This window comes from Hippoglossus hippoglossus, chromosome 16 (assembly GCF_009819705.1).
Source record: "Hippoglossus hippoglossus isolate fHipHip1 chromosome 16, fHipHip1.pri, whole genome shotgun sequence".
Taxonomy (NCBI): domain Eukaryota; kingdom Metazoa; phylum Chordata; class Actinopteri; order Pleuronectiformes; family Pleuronectidae; genus Hippoglossus; species Hippoglossus hippoglossus.
In genome coordinates this window covers 17,449,744-17,472,318 of record NC_047166.1, presented here as the reverse complement: position 1 = coordinate 17,472,318, position 22,575 = coordinate 17,449,744, and the positions used below count along the sequence as shown (strand labels likewise).

Sequence of the window (22,575 nt, the reverse complement as noted above, 5' to 3'; positions counted from 1 at the left end):
TTTTCCCATACTTTCTTTAGCATTTCTTTAAAAGGCGTTTCTCAAGATTATCCTTGATTTCTCAGAGAAAATTTCATGGATCTTGCTCTTGATTTAAGGACTGATATTTATGAGAGTGTGACATTTGGTGCAGATCTAAATAAAAATCAGGATCTAATGAATGATATAAACATTAATTATTAATGGACCTCGGTGCCTCTACTTGGTGCATGTGTAGTTGTCAGTGTGATCAAAATTGAGGGATTAGGAAAAGTGCAGCTCACTCACCCATCTACTTGTCCCTGCTGGTGGATAATGCGATGGGATTCTTCTCTGGATATCCTGCCATGAAACCACAGCTGTGCTATGTGGATAACTGCAGAGAGAGGGGAAAATATATTAAAATCTGTCAAATTATCTTCACTGAAAACGGTTAACTGAAAAGAGACAACCAACACAAAGTGTGGTAGAACTTACCTGAGCTTAGTGAGGAGTGGTGCAGTGGACTGTGGGAGCCTAATATGTTCATTCGTTGACTCCTCTTCTGAGAGAGATGCCACACAGAGACAACACAACAGGGATTATTTCATGATCTGGTATCTTACATCAGAAAGAATTTTTCTAACACACACACACACACACACACACACACACACACACACACACACACACACACACACACACACACACACACACACACACACACACACACACACACACACACACTCGAAATGTAAAAAGAGCAGGTCAGATGTTATTAATGTAGAACAAAAATATTCTCTATTCATCTATGATTCCTTTATATTTAAGTTTCAAAATCATCTACATACCTTAAATTAATTATATTGACTTAATTGTGTGTGAGTGTAAATTCAGATTCATTAGACATAATCTGCCAATTTTGCCATCAGCCCTTCAGCTTTATCAGCTTTGTGAAAAGACAAACAACATTTGTCAGGTCTAAGTAAATGAAAAAAATCAACACTGGAACAATACTCTGTATGAATATTTGAGCAAAAATAAACGGTGCCATCTGTCGAGATGTTTCTCAGGTCTGCCTGCAGCATTGTTGACAGAGTTGAGATAAAAACTGAGGCTGTGTCTCACCCTCCACGCGTGTCCCTCCTCCATGGCAGCACTCTGGGCCTCCACAGGGTTGTCGATCACCCTGCCTATCCTCCCTGAGAAATCCATGGCCACGAGGGAGTTCTCCGACACACTCCGCTAGGGGGCAACAGAAATACACCAGTCAGACGTCAGTGTTTCAAAGTAATGTTATGAGCTGAAAATGAAGGAAATGGAAACTTACCACAGGAGCTGAGAAGTGTGAAATTAAGGTTTTTCTTTGTTGAGGAATCTTGTAATTCTGATACAATCCAATCCCATACTGTGAAGGAATGAGGGAACACAACGGTCAACAGACATTATAAAAACCCTTAATAAAATATTTCAAACATCTGCTAACTGATTTTGAACAGTTTTCAACAGCAAAACAAATGCACAAGAAAGAAAGATGGAAAGAGAAAAATAAAGAAAAATGGAAAGGAAACAATATCCTTTCTAACCAAAGCTACACTAATTGGTATAGAATAAAAAAGCTGTTTATTTATTGTTGGAGTTATTTACTTGTTGTTACTTTTGAGACAGTTACCTTAAAGAGTCGGAAGGCGGTCATCCAACAGGTCCTTCCCTGCTCGTCCTCGGCACACAGCATCCTCAAGTCTTTCAACTCCCCTCGAGCTTTGTTGGGCTGCAGCAGAACATTTTTCAGATTCAGAACAGAGATAAAAACCTACTTATCACATGATATTGTATAATTTGTCACCACTGCCACCATTATCATCTTCATCACTAAACTCAATAGGATGATGAGAAAAACCTCACTATTCAGAAATACAGCAGTAAGCCAGAGGCTCTCATTTATTAAGTACAAGCCAGTGGCCTTTTTGTGAGACTCTGAGCTGCACAGGATGTCAATCATGACTCAGCTCACAATGTTTCATGAGGAATCGGCTTCATCTCAGCACTTTGATCTGCGACTCACCTTGATACAGAAGCCGTAGTCTGTGGGCGCACCGTGATACTTTTTGCCTGTGATGACAGTGAACATGTTGCTTTCTTCTAAGTCTGCAAGTAACTGTAGATGTCTGGGCTCCTGGAGACAGAAATAATTAATAAGTCAGAGCATCGCAGAGAGACACAGCCCGGAGGCACGCTGAAAGACACAGACCACCATCAATAACAGCCATGTTTCTTTGACGGTAATTACATTTTATCAGGAATATTTACTACATTACTATAAAAATGTATTTAGTACATGCATGAGTTCTATAATGATAGGATAAAGACTGTAATTATAAAGCAATAATGTAGTTTTTATGTCAAGGATAGGTACAATTAGATTTATTCTGTCAGCTGAAGATGAAAAGATGCCGTTACCTTTGAGGCTCCTTTTGTCGAGCAGTAGAGCCCTGAGCGCCGCAGGAACATGTAAACTTTCTTCCACGACTTCCTCCCCACCTCCTTCACGTACAGATACCCCTGGATCTCTGGACAGCTACTGGTCGCGAGGAAGTTCTGAAAGATGGAGCAACAAAGACATGACGCATAACATTTTGGATTTGTTCGCTCTAATAATGCTGTCTGTCAAGGACTCTCTGCCTCGGGAGGATCACATCTGAAGCCTGTACGCTCCCTTTCACCTGGAATTGCTTTTTCTTGTCAAAGAATAAACTGTCACCCCGGGTTTCCTGCATCAGTCAGACTGACGGCTGATAATTGAGACGACCGGCAGGTTTTTGGCTTCTTACACACCACAGCAGTGACCAACACTGAGATCAGACATTATGCCAGAGTCTGAAACACCAGCTGTGCACAGTAGAAGAAGGCTGACAGGATCCGGACACACTTTCATATGTATCTACATTAGGGCTGCAACAATTATCAATTAATTGATCAGTAATCACTACTGAATTCATTGCCAACTATTTTGATAATCGATTAATTGGTTTGAGGGTTTTTCTAATGAAAAAAGTCAAAATGTCAGCTTCTTGAATGTGATTTTTTCCCCTGGTTTCTTTGCTCTTCGAATGAGAGTAAAGTGAATATCTTTGGTTTGTGGACAGAACAAGACATTTGAAGAAGGAGATCTTGGTGTTCGGGAAACACAGATACATTTTTTTTTACCATGTATGGACTAAACAACTTAATCACCATAATAATGGATAGATTAATTTACAATGAAAATGATAAATAATTGCAGCATAGATAAGTCGATAAGTATAGGGGTTATGTTTTGAGGTGGACCTGTAATTAGTTTCTGAAGACATATTTCTATTTTAAGGATGAAAAAGAAAAAAGCATGTAAACTAAAAGTGTCACGCAATATGCAACCACAGTACATTCTCAGTCGACATACAGTACATTCTTATTGGGGACCCTTAAAGCTTAATTGTCTTGAGGATGTCTGAAGTATTTTGGATTTTGCGGGTTTCATGCCTCACAAAAAAATATCACCATGAAGTTGTAGGTTATGTTATTCGAGCTGAATTGGAACTTGTGGTAACCAGTTCCAGAGGACGCTTAAAACATCTCCAGCACATTTTCCCAGTGTTTTGGAAACAGCCTCACAATGGGCCTCATCATGCATTTTCCTAGAGCTCATTCCAGCAGTTTTACTTTTCAGCCTCTACACCTTGTGGCTTTGCATTGACATATGGTTCTTGCGTAACGGCAAACATCGCCAACACCTGCTCGGGCTCGGGTCATAAAACATCTCGGTTTGGACAGCACTCTAATTGAGTGCAAAGATCTTGTGTTTAGAAGAAGTCAAACACTGGGGATTCCTGACACAATTTTGGCTCCCCCCCATCATCCCCATTCATTTATTGACTCCTCTACGTAGAGCACAACGGAGCGAAACGTCTATGTGATCAGCCGGAGGGAGTTAAAAGCTTTCTGTGAGTGGCAAGGATGAAGGGATGGATTCCCCTTGTGGTTGTGCCTCTGACAGCTCCATTACATGATACAGGAGAGAGCCAGACTGCATGTAAACCCTCCATCCATTAAGACCAAAGCTCTTCAAAGTCTCCACAATCTTTTTTTGTCTGCTCTCCTCCTGGACTTTTTTTCTTCTTGCATGTTTTGAGAAATACGGCCTACTTGGCCCGGGAGCGGTCTGTGAGGCGGAGAAGTGGCTTGACACACGTTGGAGAATGTGCACTGTGCAAACACACGGTAGGCAGGTGAAGAATAGCATGTTCTATTACTGACTGACTAATTCCATCCATCAGAAGTGTCGGACCTGCGGTGCATGTGCCGAGACAGTCGTGTGTCAACAGGGGATCAACAGTAGTTATTACTGCAGGCTCTGACGAGACAGGCTGTCTCAGGGTCAGAGGTGAGGTATGTCTGCTTGATTGTACAGTATGTAACGGGTGCTGACTCTAACATGAACCGAGCGGTGTGCGTGTCAGACACAGAAGAAAGTGTGTCTGTATTTGTGTGTGTTCCATGTACCTGAAGGAGCTGGGATGGTGGAATCGAACGATTGCTTTCCTGGCACCACGCAACCATGTGCTCCGGGAAAAACGTCTGGTGGAAGAAGAAGACGGCGGCATTAGAGACAGACGGAGACAATCAGCCAGCGTGGCGATAATTACAGGGTGTAGAAATTTCGTGACAGAAGAAGAAGCGTCAGGCAAATGTCACTACTACAATCAGCTGTCATAATATATCACAAGGATAATGAACGAGCAGAGGCTTTTTTTTGTTGAGGAACATGCCTGTCATTTCATCTCTGAAGCAAGACGTCACTTATTAAGAGCAAACAAATACCATTAGCAAGCGTTTACGTAAAAATCTCAGCCGTCATAAACTATTCTTCTAGTAGTCGCAACTTTAAAGTTTTTGTTTAGAATGATCAAAAAACGACAAAACCTAAATCCACAGGGAGCTATTGCCCCAGGTTTAATTTGCAGGCTATAGGTGTTGCATATTTCAACAAGAGGACGTCAGGAGTGACATGAATGTTAAGAAACGTCTTAGCAGCAGCAATTACCAAGGGGTTTCTGAAGAATTCATATTTGGCATAGTTCTTCCTGAAGAGGAACCTACTGTCGCTGCTCATGAAGGCCTGGACCTGAACCACCAGCTCATGGTCTTCTAGACAGCGCTCTGAGGCGAGACGGGAAAAAAGAGAAGGAGAAAGATTATTTCAACTGTGAATTATGATTATCGGGCAGGCTAATGTAATAATAGTAAAAAAAAAAAAGTTATTATCATTGTAAGCTCTGCGTACCCTGAAATTAGCAGGGCTGCTCTTCTTTGGTGCATTAAAACAAACATAAATAAACCAACACATAATAAAATAAATGGACCTAAATATACTCTGATATGGAAATAAATATGTTATTGCCAATGCGGATACAAAATGATTGCACATAATAACAATAATATAAGATAGACGCGTGAATATTAATATGAATATCTGAAAAAGTATTAGAATAAAGAATAAAGTTTTCATGGTAATATAGTTATTCATTTTAATATTAAAAACACCGTTTTTTTTTTACAGTGGAAATCTCTAATGACCTGTGCAGATATCATAATTTGAGGGGGGAAAAAATCTGTTAACACCATTTCTCATGAGCCAGAAACCAGAAAGTTGAAGAAAAAACAACCACCACCTTGATGTATTTTAAGCACCAGCAATCTTCTATATGATTAAAGGCTTTTCTTTATAAAGTTAATATATAATTTTAGGCGATACTGAATTCAGCGTAAAAAAGAAAGTGGTTAATGTGCCTCAACGGCTGCAAAACTTTGCTGGCTTTCATTTAAACTGCTCGGTGGCCTGGAAGGATCTTTTAAATTGCAGACTGGTTTCAATGGTTTGTGCTCATCAAACCAGCTGTGACGGATGATCAGACCGAGGCCGCACTCTGTGGATGTGAATGGAAGGAGGATGTGATTCAGCTCAAAGTGTGTCCGTGAATAAATGTGGTCAGGGGTCCCGGTGATTTATATTCCCTGAGTGCGATGCAGAAACCGGACGTGAATCAGTGGATTCCAACTGCCTTACAAGTTTTTCTTTAATAAAAAAGACATAATTTTCTTTCCCCGGTAGATTTAATTACAGTTTAATAAACTTTTGCACCACCTCTATGGTCTGACACCTCGCTCTGATGTGAAAACTGAGAACTTCTGACAACATTGTCTAGTTTCATGTGCCCCCTCATTCTTCCTCTCTATTCTCCTGTGTCACAATCTCCCAAACACTGTCACGACTCTTCTTCTCCTCCCTCCCTTCATCCTGTCGTCTGTCTGATGAGTCACTCATGTTCGTGACAGTGACTCACCCCGGCAACACTACCTCACTGTCCCGGAGTTGTTAACCTTTTTTCACGCTGACAAGTCGAGGTCAGTGTCACTTATCTCAAAGGGGCCATTTCATCCCATTCGGCGTGGGCAGCGGTGTACGGGAATAGGCCTCTCTATTCAAACACACTATTGTTCGGGGTCTCTCTCAAACGGCTATTCTCGTCTACCACCCGACCACATGTGCACACATTAAGTGTCACGGCACATGTGCAGTGCAGACCTACAGTCTGTGCACACACACACACACACACACACACACACACACACACACACACACACACACACACACACACACACACACACACACACACACACACACACACACACACACACACACACACAAACCCTCATCTCATACTGTAAAAGAAATAAAACAATAAACTATGACTCAAATGACTAAACACACTTATTCCCAAACACATTTCTGGTTTTCCAGTGGGTCACTCAACATATACAGACTACTATAAAACGGTCAACACTTAATGGAGAAGGAATTTACATTTACAACAAGCTACTTTTGAGAATTATTGGAAAGATCCAGCAAAAAGAGAACTGACAGAGCTATAAACCAGATCATTGGTCAGAAAAACTCAATTACTGTAATAAATATACATATATATCTGTACAATACTACTATATACACAGGAATAACAAAAACAATATGAGGAATTCTATTGTTTTTTCCCCATATCTTTATTCAGGTGTGGTGTTTCAGTTTGAGAGCAGGACTTTCAGGTTCAGATTTTATAAGGCTTTAACATAATTCCCTGCGCTTGCACTCTAATAGCCCCTGCTTTGCTCTGCTTGCGCTCAAACTGTGCCCCTGCATTCAGACATTTTGTTGCTTGGACAGATTGCGCTCCAGCTCCAGCTCTTCTCCTGGCGCTCATGCTGCTTCTGTGCATGTGTGAAAACATCTGTTCTTGAATTAGTTTCTTCTGCTTTTTGAACTCAATTCACCAACCAATAGAATGCCAGGTGTAGTGTTGACAAAGTTTTAGTTTTACCTCTTTGAGTGTTCTGTAAGGGTGGTTTCTTTAACCGGTTTTAAGCACTCCCATCCTTTACGACTTTATCATAACACCGACTTCCCGTCGGTGTGCACAAATGATAAATAATGACACATTTTATGGCTCAGAAGTCCAGCTCATCGAGTGTGGGAGAATTTAATTTATCAATGCCACACCTGCCACTGTATTGGTTGGGGAAATCAAAGCGGAGAAGAGAAATCCGAGAGCATAATCTGAGTGCAAGCGTACAACCAATCTAAGCACAATCAGGGGCTATTTGAGTGTGTCCACAAGGGTTTTGACACACTCAAATACACTCACTCACACTCACACACACACACACACACACACACACACACACACACACACACACCTCTTTAATTTGAACTACTGTTTCATCACATCTAATTTACTGAAATTCCTTAACATAAAACATGATGAGCAGTTCTTCCAGACCTGAACGGAATATGGTTTCAGTACAGGTGAGCCAGAATGGAATAAGAGCTATAATAGAATAGAGCTACTCTGAGCCAAAAATGATGTCACTCACAACGAGTCAGCTTAACTGTATTTGGCAGCATGGCGTTGGCAGCGCTGATGAGAAATGTAATCAGATCTTGATGGATTGTGAAATATTAGGTTAGAGCCGTGGGACCTGTTCTTTGAATAATGTATTATATATATATATATATAGAGTATATAAAGTTTGCCCGCATGGCGGCGCAGCAGCTTGTGTGTGTGTGTGGATGTGACTGTAAATCCAAGAGAAAAACAGACACTACACCTGCACGAGTTGTCTGGTTGAAAAGGCAGAAACGAAGACTTTTCATATGTTTTTCTTTTCCTCTCTTGATTTCACTACAAGGCACACTGCGCTATATAAAACCTACACCCCCCTCCTCTCCCACATCTGTTAAACTGTACAGACATGAGCGTGGAGCACAGGCTCAACTTGTATTCCATAAGTGCTTTATAATCGCCCTCTCCTCAGGGGGAGGTTGGGTTTTTCTAACGTTCAGCTGCCCACAGCTTTCCAAATTTACTGCGATGGTGCCAAGTCTAACACAACATCACCCTGACAGAAACGCAAAGCCCTTTTCCTTCTTATTGTGGCAACTTGTCAAAACTCCCTGATTGAGCAGGAGGTTTTATCCCCGTTGTTTACTTTTTACAGTATTTCCTTGTGTCATTTTTACGCCTCCCTTGGCACTGATAGATATAAAAAATTGAAATCTTGACAAAAAAGTGCCACGCTCAGTTAGCTAAATATACATGTGCCTTTATTCCACTTAATATGAAGGATTTGCTGTGTAACATGTCGTCCCTCCCATCCTCCCTTCTTCCCTAAACTGAAATTTTAAATCCTCCACCACTATATTATTCCACTTTCCTGAGAAGGTCGCGCCGTCTTCATTCAAACCTTTTTACAGAGTCCAGAGTTTGGTGCAGCGAGGAGCTTCTTTTTTCAGGAGAGTGAACCTAAAGAACCTCGACTATGAAAAATATCCTTTAAAACTCCACATCAATTATCTCCATCACCTCTCTGCCGTGTCATTTATATTACCCGATCGATAACATTACACCGACGCTGATACTGAGAGGAGTGCAAGTCGTCAAAAGGGTTTTGTTACACTTACATCAGTGCAGCTCCGAATCCATAACCTTCAGTTATCACCTGCTTTTCCTTTAGTTGCTCATGTGCCGGCTTCCACTGTGAGTCCTTCATGTCGTTCCACTTGAAAAAAGCCACCGTAACATAATATTCTGCATAACAATCTGTCTTCACAGGTGACTCAACTGGAGCAGAACTGTACTGGATCTTTAGCCTGACAGAGTTCCAAATATTAGTGATAGATGTCGAATGTCATATATGATCCTCTCTCTTGCTTTCACTATCCGCCTCATAAACCACCAACACTAAAACCACCAACACCAAATTACTGTGCAATGCTTGGAAAAGTCTAAAAACAACCAAATGTATCAATGGCTGTGTTTGTTTAATTTATGAGATGGGACCGATGGGAGATTATCTGCTGGTGAGGATTGCTACACTTTGGAAAGGCCGTCTCTGATTACTTCCATGGAACGACTTCAGGAAACCGGAATCATCTTTCATTGATTCACGCAATTAGCATCGGCCGTCTTGAAGTTTGGGATTATTCATCATCAGCGACCTCTTCAAGCAGCGACAGGTCCATCTCATGAAATGACTGCACAGTTAGCTCACACATCTCAACTTTCAGCCGCCTCTTCACTGCTGAATCAGAAAATCATTGGTCTGTCAGTCCTAAAGCAACTCTGACCTCACATGCAATGCATTATTTATCTCCACCACTTTCGGTTTCGCACACAAGCTGATCAATACCTTTAACCTACATTGTCTTTTTTTCAGGGACAAGCAGCTCAGTGTGTGTGTGTGTGTGTGTGCGTGTGTGTGTGTGTGTGTGTGTGTGTGTGTGTGTGTGTGTGTGTGTGTGTGTGTGTGTGTGTGTGTTTGTGTGTGTGTCCGCCTCAGTTCATCATGAGATAGCGCTCTCCTGCCTCTCTCTCTCTACTTCTACAGCAACCTTTCACACAGCCACTGTGTTGCACTTGACTAGATCACTGAACATTGCGCTCCGTTCGTGCATATGCTGTATAGTATGCACATGCACTCATGCTTGAAAACATGCCTGCGTGAGAATGTGCGGCTGGGCCGTGTGTACCCAGTATGCGAGCACGAACGTATGCATTCCTACGAGCGAATACACCTGTGTGCCAGTGACTGCGCCGCGTAGCTCGGCCCACCCACAAGACCGCAAGCATCTGTGTGGACGAGTGGGAGAGTGAGTGTCCGTTCATGTGTGTTCATGTGGGCTTCTGTGTGTATGCGAACAGTGTCTGCCCCTTACCTAGTCCTAGCAGCGGGTGGTGTTCAACAAGTGCCCAACTGTTGTCATCCACACAATGGCTTTTATAAACCAGGAGCTGGCACAGGTCCCTGGCTGTCATGTCGGCCGGGATCTCCACCACTTTACACATGCCGTCTTCACTGAAGATCTTCACAATCTGTGGGTAGAAAACACACCAGAGTTCAGCTATCATGAATCGAGGTCATTTGAATGGAGTTTGGTAAATGAAAAAACAGAGCAGATAATAAAAAAGACGAAGTCGAAGTAACAAAATGAACAACAGTAATTCTCTTTTCCAGTTGAATGAAATAGAATAAAATAAAACATTTAAAATGAGAATTTTTAGATTTTTATGGTCGCCCTGCAGGGAACACTGAGTTGTGATAAAGTTGTTTAACACAAACCATTTCTGAAAACTCGGCCTAATAGGTGGGTGATGCCGGCAATTTTCCTCAAACACTAGAACAGTATTTATCGTATATAGCACCCCATACACTATAGCATACGCAGCCCTGTGATTATGGCACACAATAGAAAAAGCACGGACTGCGCAGCAATTGTGGCGTTAGAAATCACAGACAAGCATCACTTAAAGCAACTTGTTGGTGTGATACAGCAGCAAATATACTGTGGTGTATAACAAGCATCTGCTGGTGAACAGAGAAGCAGCCAAATGGGTGGAATCTGTAGTTTAACGGGGATGAAAGCATAGTGTTTCCAATTCTAGCTTATAACGTACACAGGTATCTAGTGATATGACCATTGAAAATCTCAACTTCAACTTAATAATGTTGAAATCGAGCCAGTAATACAATAATAAACAGAATGAATATCAGAAGGAATATGTTTTTTGAAGTACAACTGATTGAGTTATTTACAATTTATAAAAAATGTCTGTTTTAATTTTGTTTCCATTATTACTCACTTCAACACATAAATTAACTCTGAAGCAAATATGTAACTGTTTATATGTGTATATACAGTATAATGCGTATAGTGTACAAGCTGCTGAAACATGTGTCTACGATCTGTACAAGATGCATTTACAGCCGGACATTCTTATTTATCAGCATATACTGTAGATAAGCTTCCCGTTATTATATTCAGCCTGTGATCCAGTTGATAAAATCCAAACAGTCCTAAATTTACGTCCACTTAGTGTATCCACACTTTGGCTTTTCACAAGGAAACCAGTCACACTCACAGGATACATAACTCAATTGCCCACAGAGAAAACTAGAGCAGCCTACTTAACCTGCAGAGGAATCCAGCCTTGTTAGCCTACACATAAATCCAGCCTACTGGCTTACACATGTAATGTGTGCATATGCTTCCCACATAATATATCATATAGGGAAGACGCAGCCCGTACAGCATCAGTTTGCCCAAACCGAGCATGACGCGCTCCATCCATCCAAAAATGCTCAGGGAAGAAGAAAGCGAAGGGAACCGTAATCATTCAAAGCTACTGACGTATTTGACTAACACCTTGACAAAAAAGACAAGTTGTCTTCAGCCTTCAAGGTATTTACACATTCCATTTCTCGCCCCTGGTTAAACACAGCAGCACTTCAAAGGGAAACGCACTTAAAATGTATTAAAAAAAAGAGCAGGAGGTGAGGAGAGGCAGAGACACATGAGGAGAGATAAGAGACAGACAGAGAGAGAGCGAGAGAGAGAGAGAGAGAGAGAGAGAGAGAGAGAGAGAGAGAGAGAGATCTTACCTCTACGGCCCGCAATAGGCAGCAGTCCGGGGAACACGAAGGCATTTTTTGGACTGAGCCTGGCTCCCCACACACTCACACACCACACACACACACTCAGTCACCCACAGTCACCAGCACAGAAGCTTGCTGCTCTGCTGCCTTGTCTCCTCCGGATAGAGAGATACAAAATTGGACGCCAACAGTTGACAGTGCTACCTGTCACACAGCCTGGAGTCCGTCAGTCTCTCCAGGCTGCTGCTGGCTCTGTCTATTTGAAAAGAAAAAATAACACTGCCTGCAGTGTGACCTGAAGCTGTGTATGTACAGCTCACAGGACAGAGACACAGAGATCGGATGTTAGCAGGTACAGAACAGTGCTTAGTGCCGGTTCAGTCTGACAACTATCTTTCCTTCTCTCCCTCCCTTCCTCCCTCTCTCTCTCTCTCTCTCTCTCTCTCTCTCTCTCTCCCCCTCACAAAGGGTTACAGCCTCAGCCACAGGCTCTGAGGCACACTGAATCAAACCACACGCTCACCGACCAATCATAAGCCTGCAGCAGGCTGATGTAATCATTCCCACACAGACCCAGGCGCGTGCACGCACACACAGAGAAGCACACACACTCACACACACACACACACACACACACACACACAAACACACACACCGGTAGACGCACAGTCATGGACAGACACAGCCAACTTTTTCAGACCTCTTGCGAGCTCCCTGCTTCAGTTTCCTTTGCTGAGCTCGAAACCAGAGGCTTCATTTGAGAAGGGTGTGGGGCAGTGAAGAAGAGGAGGAGGAGTAGGAGGAGAAATAGGAAGAGGGAAGGAAGGGGTAGAAAAGTTTGCCACTTCTCTCGCTTCCAAAATGTCCGGCAGGTTTCACAAGAGGGTTATTTGGCTTGTAGGATTTTCTTTGCGTCTTCTCCTCTCTTTTCCTCTCCCTCCCATCCTCCCTTCTTCACTTCCTCCTTCTCTCTCTCCTTCCCTCCCTCCCTCCCTGTGGCTTAACTATGAACTCTGCAGTCTCTCTCTGCCTCTCGCAGCAGTAACAAGACTCATTACAGAGCAAATGAAATGAAACAAACCTGGAGCACTCCAACCTTCTCCTCCTCCCCTGGTGGCTAGTCTTGTGCCAACATTCTTTCTCTCTGAAGAACAAAAAAATCCGGGAGACTTTTGCACGCACACACGCATACACACACATACACACACATGCACACACTTCTCCTTTTAACTCAGATATTTAATACGGCATCAGACGGACAAAAGCCTTGACACACCCCGTCTGGGAGAGGTGAGAACAGCTTTATGCTCTCCTTCAAGCAGCTTCTTTTATTTTTCTACTTCTTTTTTGGAGGGGAAGTGTGTGCGTGCATGTGCGCACGTACATGCGTGTATGAAGTGCAATCCAGGAATATGCACGGTTTCGGAGAAACAGGGAGGAAATAGTGATAAAAATCAGAGCGGTCACAAAAAAAAGAAGATACAACTTAATTTACTACAGTGGCCAACTTTGGGGAGGGGGTGGAGGGTGGGACAGGGGGGAGTTTGCAGCTGGGGGAGGGGAGAGCGAGAGAGAAGTGTGTGTGTGATTGCACATGCACACAGGCTCATACGTGGGTGTGTGCAAGGGACAGGGAGAAAGAGGAGACAGACGGACGAGAGAAGTGAAGGGAAAAGGAGGAATGGAGCAGAGGGGAGAGAGAGAGAGAGAGAGAGAGAGAGAGAGAGAGAGAGAGAGAGAGAGAGAGAGAGAGAGAGAGGGCGCGCGAGACTGTCTGGTGACACAGTGCAGCAGAATGTGTAGTATGAATGCTTTCTACTGTCTAACTACATATCTACCCCTGCACAGCTGTCTTCCTCCCCCCTCCCCCTCTCCATGCCACTGCACTCACACGCTCACGCAGACTGAGACACACACCCTTGTCTACGTCACAGTTAGTCAGCCAGAGGGGGAAAGCCCCAATAAGGCTGCACGGATCACATATGCTGCAATACAGGTTTTGGTGTAATTGGAAGAGGTGGTCGTTCCACAAGTTTCAGCCCCTGTTGACAATCAATTTGTTCTGAAGTTTCTGGGATAAAATCGTACTTTTTTAAAAATGTCTGGTTGACAGGAAAAGACAATCCAATGTCACGGCCTCTGTTGTGTAGTCGTTTTAGATAAGAACGAGGAGCCGGGAAAACCGCATGTTTGCCAACGGTGTAACAAAGTCAACAGGACTTGTGTGTACATAATGCACAAGTGGTGACAAAAAACTAATGCTGGGAAAGCTTGTGAGGTGGAGGGAGCTTGAGGAGAAACATTAATCAGCTGGTGGGAATAATAGCATCAGGAGAGAAGCATCTTGGACTGTGTCTGGTGATTTTAACCTTCAGATGATGCAAATCAGCTGAGAGCGTGCGTGACTTCAAAGCTCGACCTGAACTGATGCAATACTCAGTTTTTTGATGACTGCCATTGGCTGCGCTCACACGCAAACAAATCAAATGACCAAATGTGGAAAAAATTGGGTCGGGAGCAGGTCCTTCAGTCACTTTGGAAAGCTTATCCTGAAGATGGGTGATACCACAAGACATAAGACATGTGGAGCAGAAGAATGAGAAAGCAAAGTAACGGATATGACAGAGTGACACACTTCAAATGACCTACTCTACTTCTCTGTCTTCTTCTGAAGGAATAGAGAGAGCATAAAAAAAGAGGTACAGGAAGAGGTGGGAAGGAAGGAAGGAGTAAAGAAAGAGAAATAGAGAGAGAGAGAAAGAAAGAAAGCAAAAAAAAAGGCAAGAAATTTGTTTTTATCTTCCTCTAATACTTTTCACTGTGTCCTTATTTGAATGGAGGAGCATAGTAGTGGCCTCTGAACCTCTGATGACTCAGGTCTGATAACTGCCATGTGATGTAATCCCCCAGGGAACGCGCGAACGCACACACACACACACACACACACACACACACACACACACACACACACACACACACACACACACACACACACACACACACACACACACACACACACACACACACACACACACACACACACACACACACCATGACTGCTACTTGCCTAACTCGAAACCTAACCTCAAAAATGTCTTCACCTTAAATTGTAATGCTTTATCATTGTAATAGTAACAAACATGCTTTTTGTCCCCCCCCACACACACGTTTGTACAGCTGTCTTAGTGAGGACACTCATTGGCATAATGCATTCCCTAGACCCTAACCCTAACCATCCAACTAAATGCCTAACCCTAACCCTTAACCTAAACCTATTTCTAACCCTAACCCTAAAACCAAGTCTTAACCCACAAACAGTCCATTAAAGGGGGGGGTCACAAAGTGAGGACCGGCCAAAAGGTCATCACTTTCCCTAAATGTCCTCACTCAGTTGGTTGTAGACTCAAACTGGTCCTCACAAAGATAGCTGTACAAGAGCACACACACACACACACACAGGCATCCAGATGTGCTCATTCACGCATGCACATCCTGAGACACACACTTTGCAGCATATGCTACATATTTCACATTGTGTGTATTACGTTTTCTGCACGCAACACACACACACACACACACACACACACACACACACACACACACACACACACACACACACACACACACACACACACACACACACACACACACACACACACACACACACACACACACAAAACAAGACGACTCGACAGAAACTAGACTGACAAAAAGAAAGTAAACTGCCCTCTATGAGGACAAGCTTTGTGCGAACTGAAGTATGTACACAAGCATGTGTGTGCTCGCCCAGCAGCTCACACGCATCCACACATCCATCTGACTGAGAACTGGCTGCTGGTCTATAAATAGTTCCACTGGTGTTACGTAGGAATTACAAGCCATTACATCAGATCGGAGTTACTGTGGCAGACTGCAATTCTAAAAGACTATTAGTCATTGGGCGTACGAGCTGGCACACACATTAGGATCCATTATGTGTGGGCCATGTACTTGAAAAGTACTTGAAAAAGGACAGGCACCATAGATAACCGTTGAACCGCAGAGGCAAAGCATCATGAAAAAGAAAACTTAACGCTGAACACCATGGCCAACATCTTAATTGTAAATTCACCAATGATGCCAGCTCCCAGTTGAACTCCTGGAATACTCACGCTGTGGGGAAGTTTTTTCAGATGAACTCAGGCAGGGACTTTCCTGCCCTGGGTTGAGCTGTGTACAAATATGGCTCACACTAACCTTAACCACAACCCTTAAATCAACCGTAACCGTTGAGATCCTCCACATCTGTGAGGGAAAATAGCACTGCTGTAATACTGGTAGTAGAGTTCACACTCAATTTAACAAACTGAATACTCAAGGAGGGAGGAAGCTGAATTGTAAGCTTCGGTAAATTCACTGTATGATCAAGCTTCATGGTTTTAAGACTTCATGACTTGCAAGACTTCAGGGTTTGAAAGATCTTGTCTGTATAGAAATTTACCTGATAGAGCCTGACCAATTTATCAGTTGGCCAATAATAGTCTCAACTCAATTTCTTTGTAACAACAACATCTTAAGAACCATACCAATTTTTTAAAATATCATATAATTCAACATAATTTTTATTTTTTATTTTCTTTATTCAAGTTCTTAATATTTGGTCATATTTGTGTTTTCCTTTTCATTTATAAAAAAAAATCATGATTATTACACAGTAAAATATCAAGCCTCAATTACTTTGTCCTAAGGGTTGGATGATAACGACCATTGCCAACTTAAAACAAAATATTTAACATAAAAACATTTGTTAAATTTCTTAATTCTAGTTCCATATATTTGCTCATGTTTTTGTTGTGTTTGTAATTTTAAAAAATATATATGGGCCGATATTTGAGTACCCCAATTTTTTACTTCCTGATAATGGTATTCACATTTGCATTCCCCTCAATGAGTAGCCTCTTTAAAGCCCCTCTGACTGTACTGGGGTGCTGTGTGTGGCCCAGGCCACCCCTGGAAAATGACAGCCGGGTGATGAGATGGAGACACAAAAAACCTGAATGAGTTCTGGACAATTGTCCGTCCCCCACTCAGCGCCTGTAGTCAGCAGGAGTGGGTGGCAACAGCCAAGACAACTCTGCTGACTCATGAGGAAGGGACCGTGAACCATCCCTTGTCATCCAATTACAGCGTCAAATTAAGACCCAAGACACAGAGGCCTATCTGGGCTCAGCGAAGCAAAAGAAGACAGAGAGGGATTTACTGGTAATAGTGAAAGAGGGAGCGGGGAACGAAGGAATGGAGGGGGTAGGAGAGAGGGACGGATGTATAGAGAGATGTATAGAGAGAAACGTAGGAGGAGAAGACTCCCAGCACACACTGACAATACAAAGTCATGTACAGTGGCAGGCTGCCATCTCTGCCACTGTGCAGCCATGCATCAGACCATACACTGTATATCGGGCAGTTAGTTAGTCCACAGAGACGCCTCTGTCGGTAAACAATGGAGACTTAACACCAATTCAGGCTCAGAAAGTTGAGGGTTGGAAGATTCTGGAGATGAGCCAGGTCAAATTTAATTAGCAGTGCAGTTTAGGCAGCACAAATTTAGGTCAAGCCATAAATAAAATTAAACCTACGCATCTATGAGACCAGGAACATATTAGGAATCTCAGAGGCAGAGGCCAAATGGTCAGATTATGGACCATCCTTTGGTGTGAAAAGATTAACACTACAAAATTAAAAGGATACTGGCTTTACCAACACCTCTGATAAACGGGTGACCACAATTTCTGGATCAAATTTTGTTCAAAGCAGTCTTTTCAAAATGTTTCAAAGTAAATATCCCATTTAAAAGCTGTCCTATCTCCCTATTCATTCATTCCTGTTTGATTCATGTAATGTGAATTACATACTAAGTAATTCACGTTGGTTAAAAGATAAACCACATCCTTGTTTAATAAAACTAGATTTGCACATGCAACACCCTACGGAAAGGCCATTTATACCAGCTTATGATGATGTAATAACCGTGCCACCTCTATTTATTGTGGCTACCTGCTGAGAAACACCCCGCACGGAGCCAAATATTTTACCAAAGGAGTAAAGTGGGAGCGGATGCTTAATTGTGCCCCGGGGCCGATTGCCAGCAAAACCCCAGGCAGGAAATGTCCTTTCAGACCACTGCTGATTCGCAGCCATTGTCCAATTACAGCAGGAGGGCAGCGGGAGGAGGGGTGGGGGTGGGTTTGTGATTGTGTAAACAAAGGATGACACTGGCATGATTATGGCAATACACTGAAAATGCTCCACTGGTTGTAGGGAAAGCTGTTGCACTGTGGCCTCATGTGTGAGGAAAAGGTTTAGACGACAAAACCATGATAGTGTGGTCCTCACATTTGTAAATTACACATTTGGTAAAACTTTTAGTTGCCAAGAGCCCAAAATTACTGTTCTCACAAGACATTTGAAATTATTCTGTGATTCAATGATAAAACTACTGTATTAGAATACAATAAAGTTATTGAATAATAGTATTGACAGAAGAACGCTTGAGTTTAACTCCATTTAAGTTATAATGAGCAACTTCTCTGCATTAAAATGTAAAAAAAACTACTGTATGTTATTTATTTTTACATTTTAAAAGCTATCAGTACTCTAGATCTGCCTGATTATTTTGACCAAGATCCCAGATTTAATTCCTGGGAAAAGGGATTAACGCCCTATACCGCAATGTTAAAGAAAGTTTTTTTTTAAATTCCCGGATTTGCACCCACATTCTTGGTTATACTTTGACTTGTACCACATCCTTTCACCACAAGTTCTGTGGAAATCTGTCCTGATTTTTTTATTCCTTAGCAGAGGAAAGTAACACAACAATTTCCAAACCTTGAGAAATCAGGTTTTTAAGGTAACGGTAACAGTTTCATAAAGTTGCCCGTCAATGAGGTCATATCCTCCTTGGGATCGTTTTTACATATAAATTTCAAATATTCATATTTTAGTGACTGGATGCCTGGATCTTATGTTATTAGAGAAACGAGCTGAGTAGATGTTCACAGCAGCTCTTGCAGGAGATAAATGACACGGTGTCCCCTGAGTAATACAAGCGGACTCATCTCTGCATCACAGGCAACTATAAACAATCATTTTCCATCCAGAGGAATCACAGTATGTGCCACAGTTCAGTACAAACTGTCCTCAATGACACCAAGTTTGCTCTGGAGATCTCCGCGTCTTCTGTCCCTCTCTCTCTCTTTCTACTGACTGGATCCTTATTTCTTCTTTTGATCAAGGTCTTTTTTATTTTCAAAATACATTACCAAAACATATAGAAGTTGACTGCTAGTTCCTGTCCATCGCCCCAGAATGCCCCCCTCCCCCCAAATACTGGGCCACGATTAAATGATCGTATTGCCAGACATCCAGGAAACAAAACTTACATAAATACAAAAATGTATGTTTTTCAAGTGAGGGGAAAATAAACACATACTTCTAAGAGCATGATAAAAAAGAACACTGTAGATTCCCTTTCTCGTCCTCCAGTACTAGTTGCACTTTGTCCGTGACAGATTCATTTCAAACTTTCAAAAAATCCACATATTAACAGAAAGGGTGCCATGTGATGAAATATCATTTAAAAAGCGTTCATAACTGTAACACATTTAATTCAAACAGGGCAGCTTTTTTTATTATCGTAAATTTTTCTATCCTCCAGCTTTGTCTTCTTATACCTCCCTCTTTTCCTGCGTTTTTACAGCAGCCGCTTCAGAAATCTGAGCTGTCCTACTTTCCCAGAGAGAGAGGGAGAGAGAGCGAGCGAGAGACTGAGGACAGGGGGAAGGCAGCGAGAGAGAGAGAGAGAGAGAGAGAGAGAGACGGAGATGCAGTCTCTATGACCTACATGAGTCCAACAGCTCTGCTCAGCTTTGGCCAGATGAAATGCCTGCAGGCAGCAACACATTGCTCTCTTTGTGAAACACATGGGCACAAACAGACCAGGACATGTGTGTACACCTGTATGCACACAATTATGCATGTGCACGCATGCAAGCGAACGAAAACATACACTCAAAATGACAAAAAAGTTGTGTTATACTTCTGAGTAGTTCGTCATTCACTAAACCTGAAACTGTCATGGTACAGTCCTTTGCAGTGATTTGCCACTAGAGAGACACACCGATGTGCACACACACACACACACACACACACACACACACACACACACACACACACACACACACACACACACACACACACACACACACACACAGACATGTTTGATGCTCTGACAATATAAAACACAGAGACAGTGATGGAGCAGAGAGCAAGCGCTATCAGGGATTAACATTAGCTGCAGGAGTAATGGGATGTTGCCCTATTAGCTGGGTGAAAGTTGTGGCTTCTAATCTTACACCGCTCTGCCCTCTGGGACGAGGAGTGAAGGATGGACCATTAAAAAGGTGAATCATACCCCTATAGTGCCTGTATGGGTGGTCCAGTCACGCTCCCACGGTCAGACATTTATTTAGTTCAATTTAATACAGAAATAAACCACGTACAGGATGAATTATTAACCATTTTCTAATATTTAGGGCTTGTGGTTTACTTCCATTACCTCAATGAACAATATAAAATGCCTCGATTGGGATCCCCCTCATAAATCTATCACTAAAATATGAACTGTGGTGACATAATTTAATGCTGGGATGAAAAACGAACCTATACATTTATATATCTACTCTATTTACTCGACATTCCGCCCTGATTGCTTTATTGATTATCTGGTGTGATTTAAGCTACTTTTGGAGTCTGTACCTGCTCTTGTTTGTTTCCTGGTGCCCTCAGTTTCAATTATCTATCAGTTATATTTACTTGAAGAACAATGTGCACTGTGAACACCCTTGACGGCTGATCACTACATTCAGATGCAGTCTCTTGGTCAACAACCCCTCAACTGTAGTTTTTAGTGACCTTTACAATGCAAAACAAGAGTGTCCAATCCTAGAGTGTCACGCTTAAACTCAACCCAACATGTAAAAAAAAAAAAAAACATGGGACATTAAAACTTTCAGCTCTGTTGCTAGGCAACATAAATAAGGATGGGACTAGTTTACTAGATCACGGAAAGCCTCCTTAGACCAGGCCGCATCGTTTCGGTTCACCCTTTGTGGTCTACGCTGCCTCTGGGGGACGCGGTATCTGTGTGCCAGGTAGATGGTGTCTTCCAAAGGACGATGCCCCTGAATTGAGACATAGCTATTGTGTTTTTAAACTGCTGCTTTTTCATATGCTCAGGGCAAGTTCAGTTCTCTGCTACATGCTACAGTGTAGGCAGTGGATGTTGGATGCAAATGCAGCTGTGACTCTGACCTATTTTATACAAGGAAGCATGTAATTGAATTTAGCATATAACAGGATCATCCTAATACTAGGGACTTTTGTATTTAGCTCATTTTGCATTTTATAAGAAACGCTATTGTTTATATTCAAACTCACAAACAAGGTTTCACATAACCACAATGGTCTGTTTGCATGAGCTATGAGATGCTGATCTGTTTCCATGTGTCTTTGTCCAGTGGCAACCGAGCCATTACCTTCCTCACCTGCCTTATCATTCAGCAACAGGCCGTGTGTATTTGTGTGCCTGCTTGTGTGTGTGCAGGCGTGTCTCGGTGTGGCAGTGGCAGGTCTAGCTAGCAGGTCGAGGCATGTTTTCATTTAGCGGGCGATGGGATAAATATGGCCCTGACACATGAGATGTTCCAGACTCAACCACAACCTGCCTGGCTCTCCTCCAGGTAGCATTTGTTCTGCAGCAGCAGAACAATTTGTATTTCACGGCACAGAATGCTGCAAATCCAATCAGTGCCCCAACGCAATGTGTGTATCTGTGTGTGTGAGAGCGAGAGAGTGAGCATGGACATGTATGTTGACAAAGGGTTACTGTACAGCCTGCATGCTCTCCCTACTTCTGCCACAAAGAGCATCAGATAACATGCAAATGAGTGTGTGTGTGTGTGTGTGTGTGTGTGTGTGTGTGTGTGTGTGTGTGTGTGTGTGTGTGTGTGTGTGTGTGTGTGTGCGTCCCAGGGAGGGAGAGAGAGAGAGAGAGAGAAAGAGAGAGAGTTTCTGCACATTGGGTTTAGAGCCTAGATATAATTTTAGGAATAATGATCCAGGCCTGCATGCATCAAATACACACACATGCACACACGCATGCACGCACAAGCTCAATGAAGAATCCAGTTTGAGCGCATTATTTATTTTCACATGAATTACAAATAATTCCAAAGACAAAAACAACCCAAGTGTTATTAACAGTCTAAATCACACACACGCACCCACAGGTTTGTGCAGCTATCCTCATTAGGACAGTCCATTAACTTCCATTCCTTGTGGACAGCCTAAACAAATCCTTATCCATAACGTTAACCATGACCAGTTTAAACCTAACCTAACCACAATTCATTTCTAATCACTAACCAATACAGGACCTCAGGATTAATGTTTAGTTTCATTAGGACCAGGCTTTGGTCCCCATGAAGTCTAGTGGTCCTGACAAGATCAGTGTTTATGCTGGAAAAAGTCCTAAAGAGGTAAAAAAAAAAAAAAAGCAGC

The 22,575-nt window shown here is 42.5% G+C and overlaps 1 protein-coding gene across 7 annotated transcripts in view; it reads right to left on the bottom strand.

The window, feature by feature from the left end:
* Positions 1–22,575, bottom strand: part of grb10b (growth factor receptor-bound protein 10b) — a 68,131-nt gene that overhangs the window by 5,672 nt on the left and 39,884 nt on the right. For 5 of the 7 annotated variants that reach the window (XM_034610920.1, XM_034610922.1, XM_034610921.1 and 2 more), the window contains 10 exons: positions 10,262–10,418; positions 5,039–5,154; positions 4,498–4,572; positions 2,419–2,556; positions 2,024–2,134; positions 1,631–1,729; positions 1,289–1,366; positions 1,087–1,203; positions 457–523; positions 268–355 (listed from right to left, as the gene is read on the bottom strand). In XM_034610920.1, coding sequence (XP_034466811.1) covers positions 268–355; positions 457–523; positions 1,087–1,203; positions 1,289–1,366; positions 1,631–1,729; positions 2,024–2,134; positions 2,419–2,556; positions 4,498–4,572; positions 5,039–5,154; positions 10,262–10,418 — 1,046 coding nt within the window. Of the gene's footprint in view, positions 1–267; positions 356–456; positions 524–1,086; positions 1,204–1,288; positions 1,367–1,630; positions 1,730–2,023; positions 2,135–2,418; positions 2,557–4,497; positions 4,573–5,038; positions 5,155–10,261; positions 10,419–11,985; positions 12,907–22,575 lie in introns of those variants that run through there. The other 2 variants (XM_034610926.1, XM_034610923.1) reach the window with 2 other exon arrangements.